At 37.5% G+C, this 26844-nt stretch overlaps 1 protein-coding gene across 8 annotated transcripts; it reads left to right on the top strand.

Annotated features, from left to right (window-relative positions):
• Window positions 1-1007: 1007 nt before the first annotated feature.
• LOC114469559 (dynamin-2-like) lies at window positions 1008-26161 on the top strand. 8 transcript variants are annotated; one of them, XM_028457715.1, is made up of 20 exons: window positions 1008-1475; window positions 5586-5659; window positions 7341-7490; window positions 7771-7974; window positions 8317-8415; window positions 10298-10458; window positions 11659-11801; window positions 11915-12050; window positions 12664-12731; window positions 15486-15624; window positions 17668-17754; window positions 17868-17938; window positions 18202-18256; window positions 19008-19118; window positions 20450-20559; window positions 20648-20759; window positions 21564-21731; window positions 21811-22037; window positions 22913-23164; window positions 23434-25419. In XM_028457715.1, exons 1-20 carry the CDS (start codon window positions 1315-1317, stop codon window positions 23498-23500), a joined length of 2595 nt encoding a protein of 864 aa, XP_028313516.1. In that variant the 5' UTR covers window positions 1008-1314; the 3' UTR covers window positions 23501-25419. The 8 variants fall into 8 exon arrangements, with proteins under 8 accessions (XP_028313516.1, XP_028313429.1, XP_028313179.1 ...); XM_028457628.1 differs by lacking the exon at window positions 15486-15624 and adding an exon at window positions 13035-13173 and having other exon boundaries at window positions 1009-1475; XM_028457378.1 differs by lacking the exon at window positions 15486-15624 and adding an exon at window positions 13035-13173 and having other exon boundaries at window positions 1009-1475; window positions 21561-21731; window positions 23434-25418.
• Window positions 26162-26844: the final 683 nt, after the last annotated feature.

Consider the following 26844-nt stretch of genomic DNA (forward strand, 5'->3'; position numbering starts at 1 on the left):
CTAGTCCATTTTAACATTTACAGAATTGTCTAATTCACTCTACAATTTTAGGCGCACGGTGGGTTAGTGGTTAGCACGTCTGCCTCACAGCAAGAAGGTCGTGTGTTCAAGGGGTAGACAATCACTGCATTTTACAGGAGCTGGAATTAGAGGGTAAAGCCCTGGTGTCAGATACCACAGCACACCTGAAAATGCTAAAAAAAAAAAAAAAAAAAAACATAAAATAAAATAAAAAAAACAAGCCTTTCATTGTCTATGTAGAGCTGACATTGACACTGACATAAATAAACCCCAAACTATCCACTATTTTCATGGGCTGTTTTTCCCTGTTTGCAGATTTTAAAGATGCCGTGGCATGTTTTGATGTTATTTGAGAAACAATCACCTTTATGGTTATTAGTCCCCTGCTTACAACTACTTTCATTATTAGTGCCCGTTGTTTTACTCTGCAATAATGAATAAATAGATAAATAAATAAATACAAATACATTAAATTATAAATTAGTGACATATATTTAGATATCAAGTGATATATATATCCAGAAAGCTAACACAAAATAAAGGTTACATTTTACATTTTATGGACTTATTCATTAAAGGCTCAGTAATTGTGATTAATTGCAATTGAACTTTAGTAATTGAGAACGTAATTGTATTTGACTTTCAGCGGGAAAATGGTCAGTGTCATTTTAATTGTAATTAGAAAGAATGCTAGTCAACATAACCGTAATTGAGTTGTAATTAAACATGGATAATTAAAGATGTAATTGTAACTGTCTGTGGGTATTATTTTTTTCATGTATCTATTTATTTTTATTTATGACAGAGTTGGTCCTTTGTGTTTTAGCTCCATGTAAATCATGTAGACATTGACAATAGTAGATGAATGAACTGCACTTCGCTCTGCTGTCAAAGTTCAAACCTGTGTATTAAAAATGATGACATACATACGTGAATGAGTTGATTGACGTCTTTGCTGACCAATGAATGAGCAGTATTTAAAGAGGGGCGGAGCCTTGTCCACTGCTAGCGGAGGCTGGGTGTCGCCTGACCGGATGATGACAGTTTTCACTTTAATGAGGCCTTTTTGACACTAATTCGTCATTTTATAAAGAAACTGCAAACTTCGTTGATGTTACTGATATCTTGTTTTCTAATTTGCTGCGTTTTAAACAGATATTCTCGCCTGGTCAAAGTAGCCACTCTGCCGCTCTGTTTGTGAACTTTTGTCAGATTGGAGTAGCGGATCTGAGGTTTGCATTTGGCCGGTGAAAAGAAGCTGGAAAAGCCCTAAAGGCTGACCGAGGAGCCGCTATGGGAAACCGGGGTATGGAGGACCTGATTCCCCTCATCAACAAGCTGCAGGACGCCTTCAGCTCCATCGGGCAGAGCTGTAACCTGGACCTGCCGCAGATCGCTGTGGTCGGCGGGCAAAGCGCAGGGAAGAGCTCCGTGTTGGAGAACTTTGTGGGAAGGTTTGTATCCTTATTAGAATAATGTCACACATCCTGTATTTTTAATTTATGTAGTGAATTCAGTCACTGTTTGTTAAAGCCTGTAGAGCTTTTGCTTAAAGTCGCCAACTAAGCACTTAGTGACGTGCTGCCTCCTTCTATCGTCCACAGGTTTTTTTTTTTTTTTTTCCATTTGGAGCTTTTTCCAACTGAAAATTACTCATTCTTCTTTTTTTTTTAAACTAGAAAAAAATCAATTCCATTCTTCTTATCGGTAAAATAACAAAAAAAAAAAAAAAAAAAAAAAAAAAAAGCAATAAAATACAATAAGTAAAACAAATCTGTAAAAAAAAAAAAATCTACAAATCTGAGGAGGAAGTAAAAGAGAAGGAAACAAGGTTCCTCAGCTTTTGATTTATTCACTTAAATTAAACGTGATTGATTTTATTTTGTGATTTATTATCACAAGTTAGTCCAAAATGCTGACCTTGACAGCCCTCCACCAAATTCTAAATTTTAAATGTAATAAGAATTAATATATAAAGTAGTAGGTAATCAAGTAATTAATTAAATAAATTAAATGAAAGGCATTCTTTATAAAATGTTCATTTACTGACAAAAACATAGTATTTAGTTTTTTTTTTCTTTCTTCTTCTTCTTCTTTTTTACCCTGTCAATCAAAATCAAAAGAAACTGATTTACCAAAGTAAATAAAATAAATGAATAAAGACAGTAAGTGTACATAATGAAATTGAAGGATTTGGTTTGAAAGGATCAACTTATTAAACGATAGGAAAATTATGAATAAAATGTTTTATAATGGCATAGACTAAAGAAATCGGCGAGGAAACTTTTTTTTTTTTTTTTTGCTTTATACAAAATGACAAACATAGGATGAATATCGAAAGTTTTTGAAGTAATCATTATGACTAGAGAAATGGGTTACATTAAATACCTTTACAAAAAACTGTACAAAAAGCTGAAATTGGGCCAAAATGTCATTTAAATCTAAAGAAACTACACAATTATCCTTGGTCTGTTTTTCTTAGACCATGAACAGGAAGGATCCATCAAACATTTACTAATGGGTGCTGTTTATTGCTGGTTATATGAGCTGTAAATAAAGATATCTTTATAAACCTCACCCTGCGTACGTTAGGCCAATGTTTTACTTTCGAAGGTGTGGTACAACAATGACTCGGGTAAATAATTAAACTCTTTGCAATAAAAACACAAGAGATTGAGGAAGAAAAATAAAAGAAAGTCACTGTTGATCATGAAGTTCAATTTGTGTTGAAACAGTGAAGGCCTAATTCTGATCTCAGCTATTGCAGATGTAATCATATTTAATGAAGAAGTTGCCTTTTTATGATATGCACGAACCTAAAAGTCCACTTGTTTTCTATGAAAGTACATGTTGAATAGAAGCCCATGTCGTATTTTCCTGTCGCCTTTTCTCTCCCAGTCTCCAGCAGTGGCCAAGGGAGACAGAGGGGGCATTGATATGTTTGTACTGGGGTCACCGGTGATGTCACCAGCTGCAGTGTTGTGTGTGTGTGTGTGTGTGTGTGTGTGTGTAGCAGATACCCACAGAGGAGTTCTTAGATGTGTTCATCATGAATCATGATTGTTGGGTAGCCCATAGACATCCAGAGGTTTGTCACTGGCTCATTAAACATTTTTTTTTTTTTTTTTTTTTTTTTTACTGTTTGAAATTCAATGGATTGAATTTTTGAGGATTGACATTGCCCAGGACCAGTGTTTCTCAAATGGGGGTACTCGATGGCACTAGAGTGGGTACCTGAGAGAGAGGACAACAAATGAAAGCATTCAAAATTTGGGGTTTTATAATGGATTTTTTTTTTTTAGATAAAAATTATAATCACACTGAATTACCAGCAATTCACAAAACGACAACAAAAACACACAAAATAAGAGGAACATATACTGAATAATAAAAAGAACAGACAAACAACAACAAAATGACACCAAGAACACACGCACACTGAAATAGAATAGTTCAAATAATGCCAACACACAAAAACTTCAACAAAAACACACAACATAAGAGAAAAAAAATTTTGAATAATAAAAAAATAAGAGGAGAAATACACTGTAAATCTTCAAATAAACACAAAGAGACTAACCAAAATATGCACCAAATTAATAATAATAATAATAAATCATTAGTTTATGATTACTTGAAACCAGAGCACTCAGAGTAAGCAATCCTCTACCAAACACTAAATATCTTCTTTGGCAGATACTGGATCAGTGATCCTGATCATGGTATTATGATCATTCACAGTTTAAAGGCTTGGAATACATTTACATTAATAACTATACAGTAGGTCTAAATGTACGGACATCAACAGTTTGTTTTTTTAATTGTAATGAAATGCACATTCTGGATCCAATCCAGATGAAACTCTGTGGAGTAATTAAGAAACCAGCCCGCCCCTGCATTACTGAGTCAAATGTCATAAAGATTGGTCAATTATGAACAGAGATATGAATTGTCTAACTTTCGCCAATGAGCAGAGACGGAGATTTGTCGATTTTTGAAAGTGATCAAGAATCAGTAAATTGATCCGAATCCCTTCCAAAATGTATTTGTGCCTGATTGAGAATTTTGGAATAATCTACATGTTTTTGGACTGTTAGAGGAGCCCTGTGTAAACCCATGCACGCTGAGATAGATGCACATTGTGCACAAAGAGAGCAGGTGATGAGTGAATGGATGCGTCTGTCAGTTGAATCACAGACTTGTCGGTCATTGCAGGATTCATGTTGTGGTTTCACAAGTGACAGGAAAAGATGAGGAAACAGGATGGGATCACAGTTGTGTAACTTCCTGTCTTCAGTTTCTGCTGACCCACACATTTATTTATTCTTCTGCATACACACAGCAATTGGGCATATGGACGTCCAGTTGCAGTGTGTGACCTAGCTACGTTTAAAATTCCAGCCTTTGACAATGATCCGACAGGCAGACTGACAAAGAGTCTGATGGCCTGCAGAGGTTTGTGGGCGGTGACCTGGAAATGATACCAATCCCACTGAACCAGAGTTTCCATTAGGATGAGGGCTATTAAAATGCAAAAAGATTTTTGACCTATAACCATAAGAATCATTAAACGACGTGATGTTAAACCATGTGTCAAACTCACGGCCCGGGGGCCACATCTGGCCCTTTGAAGCATCCAATTTGGTCCTCAGGAGAATATGACAGAAAACATGAATCATTTTGTAAATGAAACTCAACATTTGCAGTGGCTGACAGTTTTCCCTGAGCTTATATCGCATGATTACAGTCATTTTTAATGTTAAACAGTTGGAAAAAAAACTCAAAATTTTTACGGAATCCTTACATTTTTCTCAAATAATGACATATTTTCCTTAATTAAAAAGAAATTCGTCACAAAAAGGAAATTTAAAGTAAAGATCCTGTTGGGACTGATATCTATCACGTATTGCTTGGATATGGTCGGTTTTTTACATATTTAATATTCTATATATACATAGAAGTGTAAACTAGGGCTCAATAATGCTGAAATTACTTGTTTTCCCGTAAAAAAAATTGTGGCCCATTTGAGATCAAACTGCTTCGTATTTGGCCCCTGAACTAAAATGAGTTTGACACCACTGTGTTAAACTGTCCTTTGTGTTGAAAGATGGTATAGTCACATGACGTTTACTATTTGAGAGTTGGCGTGGGAGCTGTGTCTCAGATATGGGAAGGATGTAATGTTGGGATGCATCATCAGTAGGGAATCAGGGGGTGTTTCTGCCTTTTTAACACTAGACACCCTCATCAAAGGTGGACAGCTACAGGGTGATCAAGCCTGAACTTGCGTCCTACCATAACTGCCATATCTGCAGCTTTAGGTCACCTCACACTTGGTCTGTGCTCTTTGATCTTTTTCTTTTAACCTATAATCATGGATAATCGACACAGGCTGAGATGAGGACTCAGGCATATTCTTGTCTTTCTTTATTTGACAAAAAACACATTTTCTTATTTTCATAGATAATTGAAAAATCTTGTTTTTATGACCATGATCTGTATCACTATGTGCCGACAAATGTCTCTAATATGTGTGTTTAACTGTACTTTGTTTTCTCCATCAGGGATTTCTTGCCCAGGGGCTCTGGCATTGTCACTAGGCGTCCTCTCATTTTGCAGCTAGTTAACAGCAACGCAGGCAAGTTGTGCTCATGAATCTTTGTTATTAGAAATGGCTTGTGCCACCAGTTCAACATTTCTTTTCACAGACACATCCCCATTTGTCCACAAAATAAATATTACCTATTTAAAACACTTGATATTGAAATTGTGTTTATCTTCGTCACTGGTTTAATTATTTGTTTCAGTATGTATCATTATACCAGTAATCATGGACCAGCAGGGGGTGAATATCCGATATTGATATCGGATATCAGTCCGATATCAGCCAGAAAACAAATATCGGATTTTATCGCACTGCGTCTAAAATCTCTGATATATATATTATATGTATTCAATTGTAGAATACTGTAGATATTATGTTGAAGGTTAAAATGTATGTAACCAATTGGTTAATAAAAAATGAGTCAGTTTTTGGTATGTGCAGCAAAAAATGAATGAATGGACTATGAAGATGAAAAAGTTGATGTAAATGAATGACATTTTTAGTAACAAACCTTTATTGAGGGAGATTTCTTCCTGTTAAAAGGGAGTTTTTCCTCCCCACTGTAGCTGATGCATGTTTATGTGAAATTGTTGGGTTTTTCCTCAAGAATTTAATATTTTGATAAGCGCTACGAGGTGACTATCATTGTAATTGGCCCAATATAAATAAAGTTGAATTGAAATAAACTTTGTTTTCGACCAGTCATCTAAAGTGCATTAATGTGATGGGTTGCATAATGCGTATTGCTTTAAGAAGAAATCACAACATTAACTAATGTTACAATTTAAATGTTATATTGAACTGATAATATTAATAACTTAATAATTTCTAATGTTAGGGCAGGAAGTGATTCAGTTTATTAGGGATGCACCGTAATGAAAAGTGTTGGCCGAAACTTTAAACCAAAAATGAGAAAACCAAGGCCGAAAACTGAAACACCGAAATAAATTATTATGCAAATTATTAGTGCATTTAACCTCACTAAAATAAAAAAAACAACAAGTTTGCAATTGTATAAATTAATATTAATGCTTCAAAGAATAAATCAATTACAAATTTGAAAATATTTATTTCGCACTGACATTCTAACAATATAAAAAAAATAATTCTAAAATGTTTAGGGATGTCCCGATACAACTTTTTCATTTCTGATATGATACCAATATTGCAGCCTTGCGTATCGGTCGATACCGATATTGATCCGACAGCATGAATCATACACACTATTTTTTTCTTTAATAAAAAAATAATAATGACTTATTTTGTAGTGTGGAATGTTGGAAAAGGTTTGATCAAGTGATGTTACAAGCAGAGAACAATAGTCAGCAACAGTAGGTATGAGAAAAACAGACCCATTTATTATTAACCAATTGGATACATGAATTGTAACCTTCAACATAATATCTACAGTATTCTACAACTGAGTAAAATTAATTAAAAAAAAAATCGGAAATTTGAATCCGATGTTCTTGGAGACGCACATAGCAGAAATCTTATGCCACTGCATCACAAATGCATTACAAAAAAAAACTATGTCCTATATTGCAAAATGCAGCATAGATTTATACCTTTAGTGAAAGCCCAGACTGTCTTTATATCACAAATGTTAATATTCACAAGTTATGTTGCTGTTTCACTTTGCCACCATCTCTTATTTATCTCTAATTAAAGTTCTGATGATCTGTCGTCTGAAGTTCTTTTGTTTTGTGTGCAGAATATGCAGAGTTCCTGCACTGTAAGGGCCGCAAGTTTGTAGACTTTGATGAAGTACGTCTAGAGATTGAGGCAGAGACTGACCGACTAACTGGATCCAATAAGGGCATTTCTCCCATCCCCATAAACCTCAGAGTTTGCTCCCCCAATGGTAAGGTCACACTGTGGAACATAAGAGCACACTAGATCACTACAGATTCATCCTAAAGATATTTGTTTAAAAAAAAAAAAAGAAACATGAATGTTACAGTTTATATCGTGTGCTGGGCTAAGTGGGAGTGTGTGGAAAAGGTGGAATTAATGGTTGAAATGTGCAAGGTACAGAGAAAAGTTGAGTCAAAACACAGAAAACCTTCATGACTTTAAGACAACTTTATGTATTTTTACCCAAACATTACATAACAGCCTTCATCCATTTCTTCCTCCCTCAGTTCTCAATCTGACCCTCATCGATCTGCCAGGAATGACTAAGGTTGCCATTGGCGACCAGCCGCACGATATTGAGCACCAGATAAGAGACATGATATTGCAGTTCATCACCAAGGAGAGCTGCCTGATTCTGGCCGTCACCCCGGCCAACAGTGACCTGGCCAACTCTGATGCTCTGAAGATCGCAAAGGAAGTGGATCCTCAGGGTGGGTTGATGGTGTGAAACCTGGAGAACCATTGTTGGATCCAAACCAAATGACTTGCTGTAACTTGAAATCATCTGTGCCTCAAGACAGGAAGTTGCTAATCGTTGTAATTATAGCTGCATTATTTAAATTATTTCCTGACAGAAAATATGTAGGAGGAAGTATTAATAGACGTATAATTACAGCTAATTATCAACTATTTTTGGCTTCCTCACATTTGTTCTCTATGATGTTGTTAACCATGCAGCCCTTAAAGAGTTTAAAAAGCTGTAATTATTACTTTAATTTCAATAAATTCTTGTTTTGTTATACGAGTTGTGACCTATTAAACTTGTGTCTTAGGGCTGAGGACCGTTGGCGTCATCACAAAGTTGGACTTGATGGATGAGGGGACAGATGCCCGAGATATTCTTGAAAACAAACTACTGCCCCTTCGCCGAGGTGACACACACATTAATAAACACCCTAAAGCCTGAAGGGCATTGGGATGGTCTTAACCCTGAATAAAGTGCACTGACACTTGCAACTTATTGTTCTTTGGTTTAAAAAAAATCCCCACCAACTACCTTCTTTGTGTTAAGCACTTCACATGCCGAAACATTGCAAAAATATCTATAATAAAATCTACTGTACCATGGACATGTGAATAAACCCATCTTACATTTAAAGCAGCGATTCTCAACTGGTGGGTCGGGACCCAAAAGTGGGTTGTGGACCTGTACTGGGTGGGTCGCGGACAGCTGGTCAAAAATATATAAAAACTTAATGTCTCTCATGTTGAACATGTCTTTTATTTTTTTTAAAGAAACTTTTATTTTGACAGGCATGCTGTAAAATGCATGTACAATTTATGTTTTTAAAAAGATTATATATATATATATATATGTGTGTTATCAACAGCTATTTTTAAAAAGCTAATTTGGTTGGTTGAATTCCAAAAAAAAGTGGGTCGCGATGTAATGACCTTGGCAAAATGTGGGTCCCTGGGTGAGACCAGTCGAGAACCCCTGATCTAAAGACATTACAGTGTAAGTACACCCCCAGGTTTTTGCTGACCTGCCACTTGGGGGAAATTCAAAAGATACCTTGATTATGGGTGTTGCCTACAGTAGTTAAGACACGCCCAGGCACAGCAGCCCTGCCCCCACAGCGCTGCACATTTCCTGTATGGAGCTGTCAATCAGTGCTCACTGAGGGCTGTGAGAGGAGGAAACCTGTCGTCACTGATCTAATCTCAGCCAATAGCCTGTGTTCCACCCATAGAGGGCAGTCACTCTGACATTTTACAACTAAAAACTCTACATTTATATACTTAGACTGTAATGTGAAGAGTGGGACTAGGATCAATAAACCACAGTACTTCATATCTGATCGTATATGTATTTAAGGATGTAAAGATTAATTGTGAGGCAGTTAAAAATTGATTCAAAGGTGTCACAGTTCACATCGTTATTGTGAAATTGAGCCGCAGTAATTTTTAAAAACATTTTTTTACAGCAGAGGGCGCTATCTATTTAGAATTAGAAATTCAGGACGCACCACCGTGTTTTAAATCAGAAGTGTGGAAGCATTTTGGCTTCCCCAAGACAAAATTAAAGAAGTGAGAAAGAACGAACATGTGAAATGAAAGTCATAGATTGTTTATTTATATTATTTCTTTTGTTTTAAAGTCCAATTGTTTAGGCACAAAATACATTTTCAGTTGCACTTTTAAAAAGAAAAAGAACTATTATGCAGTTTTGCATAGTTTACTGTAGAGCCAGAATTCAAATCAATAGGCTTCTTCTTCATTTGTGTTATTTCTTTATTTATTTCATTCAGGATTTATTTTTAATTAAATTGCATTGTTTTGCATAGTTTATTAAGGGTTTCTTTTGACAACGAAAGAAAATAAAATAGTATAGTATTTTTTTTTCGAAGAAAAAATTAATCAGTCATCATTTGTCTACAGTCTCATTTTGTAAAATAAATCGTGAGAGAATCGTATCGTGAATCAAATCGTATCGGGAGTTGAGTGAATCGTTACATCCCTAGTATTTAGTAGAACAAAAGTGGTTTCAGGGCAAATACCTCAGCACTCCATCCATTAGGAAACATTCAACTCAGGTTATATTTATTTATTAATCTTTTTGTAGAGTATACTTCTTCTATAAGTTCTTTCCTTGTTTTGCACTTTCTACTATTAACTGTCTTGGCTGATTTGTTGTTTGTAATTTGTTCCATCTGACTCAGGGACATGTGCAAGAATTCCATTGTACCAGTTCTTTTTAACTTATACATATGGCAATGAACTCTATTTGATTCTATTCTATTCTACTTACAGGTTACATAGGGGTGGTGAATCGCAGTCAAAAGGACATTGACGGAAAGAAAGACATCCGCGCTGCTTTGGCTGCTGAGAGGAAGTTCTTCCTTTCCCATCCTGGGTACCGACACATTGCGGAACGCATGGGCACATCACATCTCCAGAAGACTCTCAATCAGGTGAGCGTTGCTTTATGATCCCAACAATATGACCAAAGTGTATGAAAAGTCACAGGGAACAGGAGATTATGAGCGTGTTGGGAAAGGTTTCACAACAAAACCCAGAAACAACTACGACATGTAGTCATACTAACTGTGTCATATGACTTAACCTGACCTAAATACAACCTGGAAGCTCATTGTTAACTGGTTAACCAATAACAAAAACTTAAACCGATTAATACTAACGGTAACTTCTTTGAATTAGGCACTTATGTCAAGTGTTAAGTCCTGTTGGGCTCAGGTCAGGTATGATATCCATCCTGTGTGAGAGTCTCAGAGGAAAAGCAAGGAGGAGGGGTGAGATATAGACATATCAGTCTATATCTACTTTGATAATCCCAGGTGACAGTAGCTGAAGCTGAGAGGCGGGGCTTACGGTTAACAGACCAGGCCGACCCCAGAGCATGTCAATATGTTGAGTTTTCTTAATACAAACCAGTAAAATAGATAAATTAGGAGAAATCCTATCCTTGTTTAATGTTGTGCAGCAGTGCTGCACACAAGACACAACCTGCTTACAGATTCTTAATAGAACAATTCAATTTTAACGATTGACGGTTATTAATCATTAATGAGTGTCAGTTATTGATCATCACTAGTGTCTATTGTGAGTTATTGTTCCTGTAATGTTTTCATTGTTTTTTATTTTGTTTTAAAAATGCAAAACAAAGTACAACAACAATAAAAGAAAGAAAACAAACACAACAACAAATCTATCCTCCCCCCCACCCACCCACCCCAATCTTTTTACATGAAAGAAAAGAGTCAATTACTAAACAAATCAGCAAACATTTGCAAAAAATCGGGTTACATGCAACCGCAAATCAGAAAAAGTAATATTTAACATTTTTAAAAAAAGTAATTCACACATGTACACATACATATACATGCACAGAAACACACACACACACTGTGCACATATGGGCAAATACACATGAACACAGTTTATTTTATTACATAAATGCCTATTTGTTGTTTTTGTTTTATATTGTTTTGATTGATGTGTTTTCATCGTGAGTCATATTTTTTGTCCGACAAATAAACTAATAAATAATTGAACAAATGAATACATTATTTGCTAAACGTACTTGATAAAAAAATAACTGGGAATTATTGAAACAAAAATAACACAACTCATTTTTGTTAATGTCTTTTTAGCAACTCACCAACCACATCCGTGATACGTTGCCGGGGTTACGCAGTAAGCTGCAAAGCCAGCTGCTGTCACTGGAAAAGGAGGTGGAGGAGTACAAGAACTACCGTCCCGACGACCCGTCACGCAAAACCAAAGCCTTACTCCAGTCAGCGCCAACATGCTACACACACACACGCACACGCACGCACGCACACACACACAGAAACCCAGTCTATATGTACTTCTACATCTGAAAACCAATCTTTGCTGACTCTGCAGGATGGTGCAGCAGTTTGGCGTTGACTTTGAGAAATGCATAGAGGGTTCTGGAGATCAGGTGGACACATCCAACTTGTCCGGTGGTGCAAAAATCAACCGCATCTTTCATGAGCGCTTCCCGTTTGAGCTGGTTAAGGTGATAATGATATTGTAACTTTTACCCTCATTGTTAGATATTTCATGTCATTCATAAATGCCACTATTTGCATTTCAACCATATATTGAATTCATTGAGATTATTTTTATTTCTTTGCCAAAATATCATATATGTATGCTCAGACTGATTTAAAAAGTATGTGTATTTCCATTTGTGCAGTGGTTTTGTGGAATTAACAATTAAACTAAGTATAAATATATATATATGCAGTTTTAAAAAATGTACAAAAGAAATATCTTTGAAAAGTACAGAAATGAAGAAAGACAATGTAAATCTCACAGATGTTGATGGTTTTTTAATAGCTCGATTGGAGTATTTATTTGTATTGTCAATGTAGAATATTGAATTAGATTTTGCAGTGGTTAATGGTGAAGAATGGGGGTACGACTTGACAAGCACAGGCTTCTTTCTATCCCTTGTGGAATGAATCAAATGTATTATATTGAAAATGACTTTTTTATTTCATAGAGATTTCTGTTGAGATTTGTTTGTTTGTTTGTTTTCATCCATTTTTTTTTTATTTGTTCATTCATTCGAAATAAAGACATTTGTTTGAATTTGTTCAAAATGTAATCATTTTTCTGTGTCTCAGATGGAGTTTGATGAGAAAGAGCTGCGAAAAGAAATCAGCTACGCCATCAAGAACATCCACGGTGTCAGGCAAGTTGACCCCGATGGAAAAACCCTAACACGTGTCATATGCATTTGTCTGCTTACCTCTGTGTATCTTCCATAGCTTCTGTGTATTTGTGTGTGCTGTCTCTCATGTTTTTCTTCAATCTGTGGCAGTTTTTTATGTTTTACTCCCTGGCTGAATCTTGACCCCAAGTCCAATTCTAGATTTATTAATTCTCCTCTTTTCATTCGGCTTCTTCTTGTGTTCCACCTGCTTAAGCCCGTGTCCATGTCTGCTGCGTCCCCTGCTCCCCATCCCCATGTCTGTCTTGTCTGTATGTCCTTCAGGACAGGCCTGTTCACCCCAGACCTGGCGTTTGAGGCCATAGTGAAAAAGCAGATCATTAAGCTTAAGGAGCCCTGTCTGAAATGCATCGACCTGGTCATCCAGGAGCTCATCAACACAGTCAGACAGTGCACCAATAAGGTACCACTGCATGGTCTCTGCACGATCGCAACATCCGTGCACTGTTAATGCTGCCAGGTACTGATTCTGTGTTATGGCTGTACAGGGCATAACACCTCATAAGCCACTGACTATTACTTTAGTTTGGCTAATGAGCATGTTTTGATCATTAGAAGACTCAGGTTTTGCAGTCCTTCTTTAAGCTTTGCTCATCTCATTGAAAGTCCAACATTGAGGAAATTTCAGCGCTGGCTGTACTGCGGTGCATTGGGGTGGGATCTCAAAGAGGCCGTGTGGTCAGAAACAGAAAGGCTGTGATGTGTTGCTTTGCATGTTCAACGTAAAAAAAAAAAGTTGCAGGCCTGATTTGGTGCCGTAGCTGTATTTCAAAATGACTGCTTTAAGTCACAGCTTAATGCTAATTGTATCCTAAATATTTAAATTTTGCCCTGATAGACCATAAACAGGATGTGGGCAGAGCTTAAAAATGATAAAAAGGACAAACAGCAGGAGAAAAAGAACCAGAATCAAACAGGTTCTTCACCAGCTGATAAAACATTAATATAGATGTTGAAAACAGAGCCAGATGTGTCAGGATAAAACTGAGAACGTCAGTGGGAATGTTGCTCAATGTGGAAAAAGTGGCTTTACAAAGTGTATCTAATGTCTTGGAGTGATGTTTGTTTTTAAAAACATTCATTTTATTCATGCTCAAGTGTTTAGAAAGGGATTCAGATTAGGGCAACTTGAAGAAAGTTTCAACAGAACAGTAATTCTCACTTTAAAGGTAGTGTAATGTAATTAAGCTACGATCATGATCTATGAGCACCTTCATTTGGGCCAAGGATCGTGTCTGTCTTTGAACGCAACCCAATATCATGAACCCCAACTCGGTGCAAGTGGGTAATCTCTGTGTCCCACAATTTACAATATTTCCCCTTTACTCCAATAGGAACTATTAAGAAAAAAAAAAAAGTATGACGAAAGTCCGCACCTCCACCTCTGCCAAAAGCCCACTGCATTTTAAGAGAGATGGGCTGTGTTTGAAATTGCATACTAATGTACGACTCATACGTCAAGTCTGACATCAAAATATGTATGTAATGCATTCACATTATATACTGCAGTATGGAAAGATTGAGTACGATGTATACTATGTCGAGACATTTTATAAGTTTGCATGGTGGGCATACTAGTCATACTCAACCGCCCCACGATGCATTCCGAGCGGAACGTAAATTCGTCCTGGGACCAGCTTCAATCTAAAAGTCAAACATCCCCTTTTCAAAACAAAAGCATCTCTTCCAGTCCTCCATTAGTTTTTAACACTTTTTTAAATAATTGTTTTGAAGTTAACTGGTAGCACAATGGTTGGCCTCCAAAAATCCATTAAATGTGTTTCCGTGAGTTTTATGGATCAAATGACCACATGTTGATATTCTCCTTGGTCATTTTCTTGCTTATAATACTTTCAGAACTTTCAAAAGTGGAGAATCAACGCAGATATTTAGCCTCAATGTGCTGCCACTTTTTGTCATTGTAGGTTCAAAATGCATCTTGGGAAACATGGAAGAATACTTCAGTCGGTCACTATCCTAATGGCACTAATAGTATATAGTAGACAGTATATACTCATTGAGTGTGTAGTAGGCTAGTATGCGATTTCAAACACAGCCATGGTTTTTATGCCATCCTAGGGTTGTGACAGTATTAATATCTGACTAAAACTTAGATGAAAGGCAGTGAACTTTCAAAGGCTACAGCTTTGATCTTTTCATCAGCTGATGAACATCCTGTTTAAGTTTGATTCCAATTTTACAATACTGTAAATGATCCTTTTTCATGTCCCCTATAGTAGGCTATTGGATGGCATTTTGAAGCTCTTCTTACAAACCACTTGTGATACACTGACAAAAACTTTTCCCTAGTCCTAAGATTAGGTTCCGGGGTGTTATTATAGGAGCCTGTACACGGTGGTCTATCTTCTATATGTTTCCAGATTTGTTTGGGATCACATCTGCCCCGGGCTATCCCAAAAGACCTGTTTCTAGCCCAAATAAAGAGATTGACCCACAACATGTCTGTAAACTAAAGGATGCTGAAAACAACAACAACAACCCTGCAGCTTGTTTTTGTTTTGAACATGAAGTAAAAACAACTAAACACTTGTTTTTCTTCTTTGTCATATTCCTCAATCTTATTTTCTTATTTCTGTCATCTATTCTGTCTGTCTTTTTTTTCTTTTTCTGCCATCGCTGCATCCCCCCTCCCTCTTCTACTTGGTATCATACCTCTGACTCCCACGCTCCCCCCCCCCCCCCCCCCACCCACAGGACAGGCCTGTTCACCCCAGACATGGCGTTTGAGGCCATAGTGAAAAAGCAGATCATTAAGCTGAAAGACCCGTGTCTGAAATGTGTTGACCTGGTTGTCACAGAGCTGGTGACCCTGATCAGGAAGTGCACAGAGAAGGTAAACCTGGAACAGCACAGATGCATTTGGAAGCTTTGAAAGAAAAAGAGAAAACATCGAATCACAATAATTCTGATAATACAAACATGAAGAAGTTTCTTCTGTCAGTGTTGCTGATTGCCACCCATCACTACTGCTTTAAAGCTTCACTCAACACTCGCCCTGCTTCCACCCCCCCCCCCCCCCCCCCCCCCCCCACCCCCGCCCCCAAGATACGACCTTCTTTCCCTCCTGATCCTAGACCCAGACCCTTAAAACAATCCACAACCTCTCACTTTCCAAATTAATCAGATCCTTACCCTCAAAAGAAAATCACCTTGGACTGAACCTCACATCCTACAGCTTTACCCTGATTAACACAATGCTTTACCACTTCTTCTACCACGTTAATCCTCCGCTTTCCCCCTGAAAGCTAATCCACTGCTTTTTCTCATCTGATTTTCTTCATATTTTGTGGTGAGTCAATGTTAGTTTAAGAGGACATTTTACCATCAGTGTTACTGTATGTAAACTGAGGAGATAATAATGTTGTCATTGTTGCTTTGCAGCAACGATGTTATCATTTAGAATTCCAAACTTATTTCTGAGTAGTATGTTTGGATCAGAGGTGTCAAACTCATTTTCACCCAGGGGTCAAATACCAAGTAATGATAATTAAGGTGGTGGGAAAAAAGTGATTCTCACATTATTGTGCCTCAGTTTGCACTTCCACGTGTAAATTATTTCTTCATCCAAGCAATAAATGACAGATTTCAGTCCCTTCGGGATGTTCACTTCTAATTTCCTTAATTTTGAGACCTAATTTTTGTCTAAGTTTTTAGTTTTTAAATGTATTTATCCATTTATCTTGCCATGTCTGCATGTAGTGCATTTGTTTTTTCTTTATTTTACAGCAATGCATGGTTTATTCTTGAAAAAAGTAAAATAATTGTAATTGTGAAAACCTTTTGTGTAATCTTTAGGGGAATTTTGTGGAATTGTTTGTGAGGAAGTTTTTCTACAATTTGTGATAATTTTTTTTTTTTTTTTATGGCAGTCATGTGATATAAGTATGGTAAAACTGTGAGAGCCACAAGTGAACTTTTTGGTAATTTACACAATGATAAATGTTTTCTCTGCCAATTTTACTTTCTCCTGTTGGCCGAATTGGATGCTCTGAAGGGCTGGTTTTGGCCCCCGATCCTTGAGTTTGACATGTGTGGTTGAGATCATAGAATCTGGACAACACATTATTTTCTGCCACTGAAATCTACCTTAAATCTCAAACTGATAGATGACTCACAAAAGCATGCCTCCCAACTCTGTATGACCTCATTTATAACTGGTTTCAAAGTGTGTTTTGGGGATTGTATTGTACAGATGTGAACAACTGAATCTGGATTATTTGTTATTATCAGACAAATATAAATAGCTGAAGCCTTCATTGCTTTAAATTTGTGAATATGAAAAGAGTAAAATTAAAGCCATTATTACCATTCATTAAAAGCAGCCTCGCTTGTGTGAAACGTTATATTTCAAATTAACTTTCATGTTATCAAATCTTTGTTTATCAACCACTTTGCCAGTTCACAGACAGCTTTAAGTCATTAAAAAACAAAAAAAAAATCTCACATTATTTTGTTTTCTGAACAAAATTAAATTTCATAACAATGATAATTTCTCATATCATCAGATTACCAGGAGGTGTGTCCTTCTTTAACAGCTAGAACATTATCACTGTATGAATCAATGGGTGTATATTGGTTTGACACTTTGTTCCTTTTAAAATTATTAGCATTAAAGTTTATAACCAGCTAAAAATACATATGGCCATTATTCACCTATAAATTGTGGTTGTGTTTACGTTGTGTACCAGTTATGAACAGGTCAAATGAGATCCTATCATGAATCATTTTCTGATCACAAATTGGTATGAAGGCTAAAAGTATAAATCAGGTCAAAATGTCTTTGTCAGTGGTTGGATGTAGCTGCTCGTAGACACACAAGCCTCATTCTGCAGCAGAGTGTGTGTGTGTGTGTGTTTGTTTGTTTGTGTGACGACAGCTCGGCTCCTACCCTCGGCTGAGGGAAGAGACGGAGAGAATTGTCACAACTTATGTCAGAGAAAGAGACAGCAAGACCAAAGACCAGGTGCGTGCATGCGTGTGTGTGTGTGTGTGTGTGCATGCGTGCGTGTGTGTACCTTCATCAGCAGAAACTGACTTCCACCTCTGTATGAACATAACCTATCGTACTCCTCACAGGTTCTGCAGCTGATCGACATTGAGCTTTCCTACATAAACACCAATCATGAAGACTTTATTGGATTTGCCAAGTAAGGCGATTTTCTCATTCAAATGTTACTTTTTGAAATATATTTATTCATCTTTAGGACTGTGTTATAACTTTATTTTATAAAATAGATTCTCTAATAATAAAAGCAACAACACAAATAGACGGACAAGATATTATTGACCAAACATAAGCAGAGTGAGCAAAGCAAAGCTTGTACAACATCCTCAGTGGAATTAAAGCCTTTCTGTAAAACTCAAAATGTGAGTGTTCAAAGTGTCGCTATTGCTTGTTTTCTGTCTGCAGTGCCCAGCAAAGGACTGCTGCTAACGCCACCAAGAAGCGAGTGATGCCTAATCAGGTGATTAAAGCATGCATGCCACACGTTGGCAAACTCTGCAGCATCAGCTGTCTTTGTCTTATTTCACCTCCACCGTCGTCTCAGTTTGTGGCTCCTGTCATTGCTGCCGTGTGACTCGGCACTTTTTCACGCTCTTGTTCGCGCCCCAACACAAAACATCTGATGTCCACTGGACCTCCAGATTATGTCCATATCACATCGGTCAGTCCAGACCACATCTGCACGTCTATACAATGTACGACCTCATCTGGACATTGATGTGACATTAAACGTTGGAAGCGATTTCTGCTCACTTCTTATATGACATGTAACGTGCATGTGCTTCTGTTTATTACAAATCATTATTCAGTATTATCTACAGTCACTACGTATATGTCCAGTTGTATTTCAGTAACATTTAAATATTATGCGCTTCAATCTTTTTGATAAATAAAGTAATGTTGAACCATAACTCCCACTAAGCAAGCCGACATTAAAACAACGTCTTTTTCAGACGTGGATTTGAGCTCTTATCTCTCCTATGTGTCTGTCTGACTGTCCATCAGTCGGACTCATGGGGACACAGACATGGTTTCATTGTGTATGAAGCTGTCCTCTGTGATGGCACTGGTAAATCATCCCCAGGAGCACAGAACTATGATGAGATGATAGACACTGATTATCATGAATTCATTCTTTCATTTCTTCAAACATTTCCTTATGATGATATGCAGCATCTGTTGTGGTCAAACTGTTGGGCTCTCCTGTGCAGGTCATTCGCAGAGGCTGGCTCACTATCAACATCAGCATCATGAAGGGAGGCTCCAAGGATTACTGGTTCATCCTCACAGCAGAGTCTCTCTCCTGGTACAAAGATGAGGAGGTGAGGATAAATGACTAACATTCAAACGTGTGGATTTATAGCTGAGAACTGGCATTTTTAATCAATGCTCCATCTTATGCAACATCTGCTTATCAACCTAAACATTTACGTCATTTTATTTGTCAACTACATTTTTTAACTCTTCTATTATCCTTAAATATTACAAACACATTTATTTGCCCCCAGAAAATTATTTTCAGAAAATGGTTGATGAAGTGTTTGTATCAGACACTTTGTTTATTTGTTGAATACATCAATAACCCCTTGATATTGAAAACTTGACCTGTTTTTTAGTATCATCATCAGGCTAAACTTTTAAATTTGAATTAATTTATCTTGAATAGTTTCCAGCCAAATCTCAAATTTACTGACAACATTAATGATCACAAGAGTATGAATCCAATTGGTTGTGGTGATGACCTTTCCTGCCGCGCCGCCATCAGGTCAGACTTTCAGTTTTAGTGTTTCTTTCCTCTCATAAACATATTTATTTACTTATTTTTATCTCTTTTTTGTAACATATTTTGGGTTATTCACTATTAAGTCCTCTTTCTCAGACACATTCTGCTCTACGTCACTTTCACTGTGAAAGCGCTGTTCCAAAACCTCATTGACAGTAAACCTTTTGCTAGAGGAGATTTTCACATTAATGCCAATGGTGTGGGAAAGTACTCGTGGGAATATTGTCATCCCCTCCACCCCTCCCAATGTCATGTACCAACTCGAAAGTATCAACTCTTCACCTGCAGGTCACAATCAGACAGACACATTTTACACAGCTAAACCAGCTCAGAACACCAATGTGTGCAATATGTGTCCAGCACATTGAAAAAACATTATCATGATAATGTCATCCTTAATCATTTGTACCCATCAAATTAAGAAATATTAAGGGAAAAATAAAGTGTAACGATCATTTTTTGAATGATAAACATTGAATGGGGTCAAATTTAGTCCAAGATAATAGGAAGGTTAAGTGACAATAGCAAAACTATGACCAAAAGAAAATGCATGTGAATGAAAACTATATCAAAATATCTGAATATTTTCATCAACTTTTAAAAACTCTGATTTTGTCAAATAGGATGAAATCCAATCAGAACTCCTGTGATAAAATGTTTGTGTATTTATAAAGATTTAATACCATCCCATATCAGGTGGATGAATGGTAACTGAATCGTTAGAAAATGCATAAACACTTCTTATCCTGTATCAACTATATATTTAAATATAGAATTTGCACTAAATCACAGAAGACTATGACTAAAACTAGCTCAAATTTTGCTGTGAAAATGAACACTGACCTAATCTCTGCGCCAACCTTTTTGCAGGAAAAGGAGAAGAAGTTCATGCTCCCTCTTGACAACCTGAAGCTGAGGGATGTAGAGAAGGGCTTCATGTCCAGCAAACACGTCTTTGCCATTTTCAACACCGAGCAAAGGTACAGATGCCGACATTCAGTCACCCCGAACCTTCTCTATTGCACTATGTCTTCCAGCTGAGTTATTGACCAATGGCATTTGGAATAGGAATGTGTACAAAGACCTGCGTCAGATCGAGCTGGCCTGTGACAATCAGGAGGATGTTGACAGCTGGAAGGCGTCTTTCCTGAGGGCTGGAGTTTACCCAGAGAAAGATCAGGTAAACAAGAGAGCGCTTACAGTACAGATTTCTATCCAGCTCATAACTTAAAACAATGTAGCACAATTAGTAGCTATATTTAAGGGTACCTGTAGTGGAAATGTATATAACAAAAAAATTGTTTAATGTATTACTAATAAACGAAATATGTCCACCTTTTTATTAAAAAAAACACTTTTTATAACAATTTTATACCTTCATAACGGGCATTAACTATGGAGAGCCGCCATTTTGGTAAGGATATGACGGACGTTCATTGATTCCTGTGTAACTGTTGCTAGGCAACAGTGTTCCACTGGTCTGCAGTTTCTGAATGATGGCCAACAAAAGCCAATGGTTGCTATAACAGCAAGAGAAAAAACTCATAGAAAGATGTATTTTGCGTCTCTAAGCCAAATAACGACACTAAGACAGAGTTAGCCAGACGTTGGTTCATTAATATATCAGTACGGGATACACACTTAAAAACTTGGCCCTTTCTGCTGATAACAACAGCTCTGTCCGTCAGGTATTAACTGAGAAAGGTGATATTTAATTCTCTCGTAACATACAACCTGGATGCTGCACTTTTATGACTGAAGGAGAGCTTACACACAGCTGCTTTGCGCCGAGAGCTAACAGAAAAACTACACTTCAATACAATGTAAACAGACTTGTTATGCCTCTACCTCTCACAACGTTTTCCAAGCCTGACATAGTATATTGGATAATTGGAAAGGATAAGTGAAAGGACAAATTCAAGATGACAAAAACTGATTTCTGCTGAGAGTTGACCCTTTCATGTCCTGTCTGAGCGTCTAGCAGACTGATAACGAAGAGGCCATCAGTCCTGGGGACACGCTGTCCATGGATCCACAGCTGGAGCGCCAGGTGGAGACCATTCGCAACCTGGTGGACTCGTACATCGGCATCGTCAACAAAACCATCCGAGATCTCATGCCCAAGACCATCATGCACCTCATGATCAACAGTGTAAGTCATTCTTTGACATTACGGGGACACTTTTGGAGGATTGCTTAGTTGTGCTCAATAGTCTTGTTCCTCTTCCCAGGCTAAAGACTTCATCCACTCTGAGCTTCTGGCCTTCCTGTACTCTGCCGGGGATCAAAGCAGTTTGATGGAAGAGTCTGCAGAGCAGGCGCAGAGGAGAGACGAGATGCTGAGGATGTACCACGCACTGAAGGAAGCCTTGGTCATCATCGGAGACATCAGCACCACCACCATCTCGACGCCGGTGCCTCCACCAGTGGATGACACCTGGATTGCCAAAGAAGCCAGGTATTGTATGACAGAGAAATCATGGAAGGCTTGAACTGAAAACAATTATTGTGTATATCTGCTCTGTGTCCTTTCACTACTCAATGGTTCCCAACCTTTTTTAGATCGTGACCCCATTTTAATGTCACAAATTTCTTCTTTTTTTTTTTTCTAGAATTAGTTTATCATCATGATTGTTTTACTGTAGCCAGGATTAGTGACAGGTTATACAGTTGTTTAAGATTGTGTGTTGTTTTAATTTAAAAAAATGAATAATTACTTTCAAATTGGAAAAAAAAATACATATCAGAAATTATTGTTTTTATCAATTACTAGACATTCCAGGTGACCCCATATTCAGTCTGTTCCCTTTAACATCAGGTGCATCTGTTGAGTGTGTGATTTAAAAAAAAAAAAAAAAAACAAGAAAAGTGTACCGGTTTGATGACACCATGTGGATGTTAATACAGATACACAGATGAGACTACGCACAGACAATTTTGTTTCTGAATACTAATTCTACACACATGGATTGAAACACACACACACGGATCAAGGTACAGACACATAGATTAGCTTACGCACACACAAATATTTTTGTAACAATAATGGTCCTATATGTGAGCCCCTGCAAATATTGTTGTTTCATTTACTCAATGATTCATGTTTTCTGTTATTTTTACTTTCTCCTGTGGGCCGAATTGGATGCTACAAAGGGCCAGATTTGGCCCCCGGGCCATGAGTTTGACACATGTGCGCTAAGGGTTACATGGGGTAATAAAGTTTAGGGAACACTGCTGTAGAGTTAAGCGTTTTATGATCAGCATCATCCTGTCTATACTTCCCTAACTCTGAGCAAACTAAAATGACTGACTCCTCTATCTGTGCCGGTTCAGTCCTCCAGGCTTTCGACCCTCTGCTGCAACAGCGCCCCCACCTACCCGGCCTCCAGCGGTTCGGGGGCCCGCACCGGGTACCCAGCCCCCCCTTAACCCTTCACCGGCATTTGGAGCTCCGCCCGTTCCCTCCCGCCCCGGCCCGCCTCCAGCTCAGACAGCCTACGCAGGTGATCCCAGCTCTGCCTCCATGCCCCTGATCCCATCCAGACCTGCTCGTATCCCCCCAGCCCTGCCACCAGGGATCCCCAGGTAGAGTAAAACACTCGCACAAACATACACGTAGAGTCACACACACACGCACACACACGCACACACAGGGGCTGTACTTGCTGCTTTGGTGAACGGTTGTGCTTTTTGGTGCTTTGGGGATTCACCGGTGCAAAACTATCTGATGATATTTCCCTTTGGTGTCTTCTCTCTCTCTCTCTCTCTCTCTCTCTCTCTTTCTCTCTCTCTCTCTCTCCTTCCCATCGTTCCTCGTCCTCTCCTCTTCCTTCTCTCCTCCTCTTCTGCAGCAGAAGACCCCCGGCTGCTCCCAACCGACCCACTATCATACGTCCTTCAGAGCCCTCCCTCCTCGACTAGAAACACAACTATTCCTTTCTTTTTTTTTTTAATAGTTTCCATAAACTTTGGCTACACCTGTGTATTTCTACCAAGCTGAAAATGTCATTAAAACCTGTTTAATCCTGTAATTTGCACAGACTTATCTAATCAGATGATGTTCTAGTCACTGGGGTCACCAACACGGTGACTGTCCCCTCATGGACCATGTGAGGGACCCTCAAGAGGTCTAGTTACCAATGAGCTCCATTTAAAATCTGATTTACTTTCCAGGATTCAAACTCACAAAGTAGTTAGTACTTAATTACACTTAAATACTGCTGATGGAGTTTTAGGATTAAATCAACCATCTTTAAATATTTATTTTCACCAAAACATTGTGACAAATGTTTTTAAATGTTGCAGATCTTGTATATGGCCAGTGGTATGTTATATATAATAGAATATAGATAAGATATATTTTTTAAAAAATGAAACAATTGCATAAATTAGGTGAAATAAAGTGTTTCACGTTGAAGCCTCATCAACCTTTAATATGCTAAGCTTTCATTTATTCAGACAACAGTTTTTCAGGAAATTTACTTTGATCTCCTTACATGTTTCGACTGCCAGTCCTCTTCAGAGGTGTCTGCTTTGATGTGAAAAACAGCTGTCTGAATAAATGAAACCTTAATATGTTATTGAAAAAGAAGACAAAAAGAAGTTGCTAGTATTATTCCGCGGAAGTCCAGCAAACTTCAAAGCGATTAGCAGATCTAACCGTCTAATGAAAGGGAAACCGTGAACATGTAGTACCGTATTTAAGAAGTTCTTTTCTAACTAGTAGCCCTTCAGACTATACACTATCTATGAAGTAGCTCACAGTTTCAGAAATGTTGGTGACCCCTGTTCTAGTCTGTGTATATCAGAATTATTTTTCTTACCCTTTGGTTAAAGTAAAGCAAGTCCGAGCTGACACGTATGAAAGATGAACGTCGTTATCAACAATGACCTTTAAATTATAACTCGCCCCTGAAGTCTGTGCATGTCTACTTCCTGTCTGTCCTTGTCTGTTTTGCTTGGGCTGAATTTTAACGTGGGGCGCCCCCCCCCCCCCCCCCCCCCATCGGCTAGTACATTTAACAAACCACCATCATGGCGCCTTCCATCAAACACTACGACTGTGCAGCACAAAGACTCTCCATTCAACCCAGAGCAGCTTGGAAGCAGCAATGGAGGACAAACTGGGACCAACTGTCTTGGAAATGTGTAAAAATCCTTCAACTCTCGTTGAACATGAATAGCATCGTTTAAACTAAAACCGTCATTCTGTTTGTGTTGAATATTAACCATGTCATGTGAGAATGCTGTATTCACCTGTAAAACCGAAGTATTGTGGCTTCGGGGAAATCATTTTACAGTCTTGGAAAAATGTGTATAATTCTACCATTTAAGTTTTTTTTTTTTTTTTTGACAGTTGACTTTGTAACAATTGCATTAAGAATATTTTACCAACAAAACAATGAAGACTAAAATAAGAAAATAGCCTTTTATTAGCCAATGATCTTGCAGGGTTTGTTTATGATTGGTGTCAAAGTCCAACAAATAAACTTATTTAAGGCATTTGTAAAAAGAATGGAGTCAAGCTACGATTGTGCTTTAAAGAAAAAATGTTTTGGTGTTTGCTCCACACACGCACGCACGCACACACACACAATTGTAATTGACTTGTAAGATATTTTCATCTCAGTCCATTGTGCAATCTAGATTTAAGCATTTTGAATCTCTTTTTTATGACTTTGAGATAAATTTGATTGTTTTCATTTGAAATTGGTGTGAGTCACACACAACACAGATAATGAACGTACACCTGCTGACTTGCAAGCATTAAACAAATGATAGAATGAGGCTAAATCCTAAGTTTTACAGAGAGTTTAATGTTTGAAAATGACAAAAGTTGTTATTCTTTCCTTTTAAACAGGCGACCGCCACAAATACCTTCTCGTCCAAGTCACTGATGAAGAAATCAGAATATGTTCACACGTACTGGAACCGGTGATGGACGACATTCACTGCATCTGAAGAACTTATAAATGTGGACTTTAATGAGCAAAAAAGGCATTATTTAATGGTTTGTTTTTTTCATGTAGGTGGGTTACGGACACTCGGCATGATCTGTAAATTAGATCTGTGAAAATATTAAGAACATGGAAAGTAAATATTGCATTCTTATCTTAACACCTCTTACTGGGTGGCATATATACAGTATGTATAGTGTTAATATTCTCCTGAACATTGTGTCATCATTACCATTACCATTTAGGTTTGACGAGCATTACATGGGAATGGACAAACTGGGCAATGACAAACACCAATTGTACATAATGTGAAAATATTAACATGTAAAATTGTTGCAGTGATATTGTGTTCTGCTTTGCATCTGAGCTGCTGATGCTCAAACCTGGTTCTGATGTAAAATGGACTAAACAAGCGTCACAGTATGTTTAAGGAAGGACAGCAACAGACATGCTGTATGTACAGGAATGATGGGGACAAAAGTCATGATGCTGCTACTGGGGGTGGGACAACGATACGAGGCGATAATTTTGGAAAGGAAAAAAAAAAACAGCAAAGTTTTTATTATTAGTACATTTTCAACTCAAGTGAATATAAAATATGAAATAAACAATCACATAAATAAGACATTTTTCCTATTAAAAGAACAAATCTGCAAATATTGCGATACCACTTGTACCATCAATGAAATAGGTGACGTTTTCATATCGCGATAAATCGTCCCACCCTTCCTAGCTATGGCTCAGGGTTCTTAACTGACCTGTGATTATGTACATTTTCCATCCTGGTGACAATACAGACCTTCATTTACACCTAAATAGTCTCTTCTATGTCTTACGGAAGAGTATTAGGGCCACAGAAGAAAAAAAACCTTATGCTCTTCAAAAGAAAAAAAGTCAAAAATTAAAGTCGAGATTTTTTTTTTCGGAGTGAAAAATAAAAAAAAAACCCGAAAATCAATGTTGAGATTTTTTAGGGCCACTGAAGAAAGAAAAAAACGTTGGAGGTAAAAATAATAATAATAAAATTTAAAAAATCATGCACTTCAAGAAATAAGTCAAAAATTAATGTCAACTTTTTTTTTTTCATTATGCTGACTGCTTGCACAAAATGCTTGTTTGAGAAACTGGTTAAACGATACTTACCATTATCGTATCCATTAAGGATTTTGTAAACCAGGACACAATTGGACGTCCTAAATTTTCTCCATTTTGCAGATTTTTAAATTGCATTTGCAAAAATATAATTAACACGGCAGACTGAATCAGACTAAAACAACGTTAGTTCCTGGAAAGGTAATTCAAACAAAT

This window comes from Gouania willdenowi, chromosome 1 (genome assembly GCF_900634775.1).
Source record: "Gouania willdenowi chromosome 1, fGouWil2.1, whole genome shotgun sequence".
NCBI lineage: Eukaryota > Metazoa > Chordata > Actinopteri > Blenniiformes > Gobiesocidae > Gouania > Gouania willdenowi.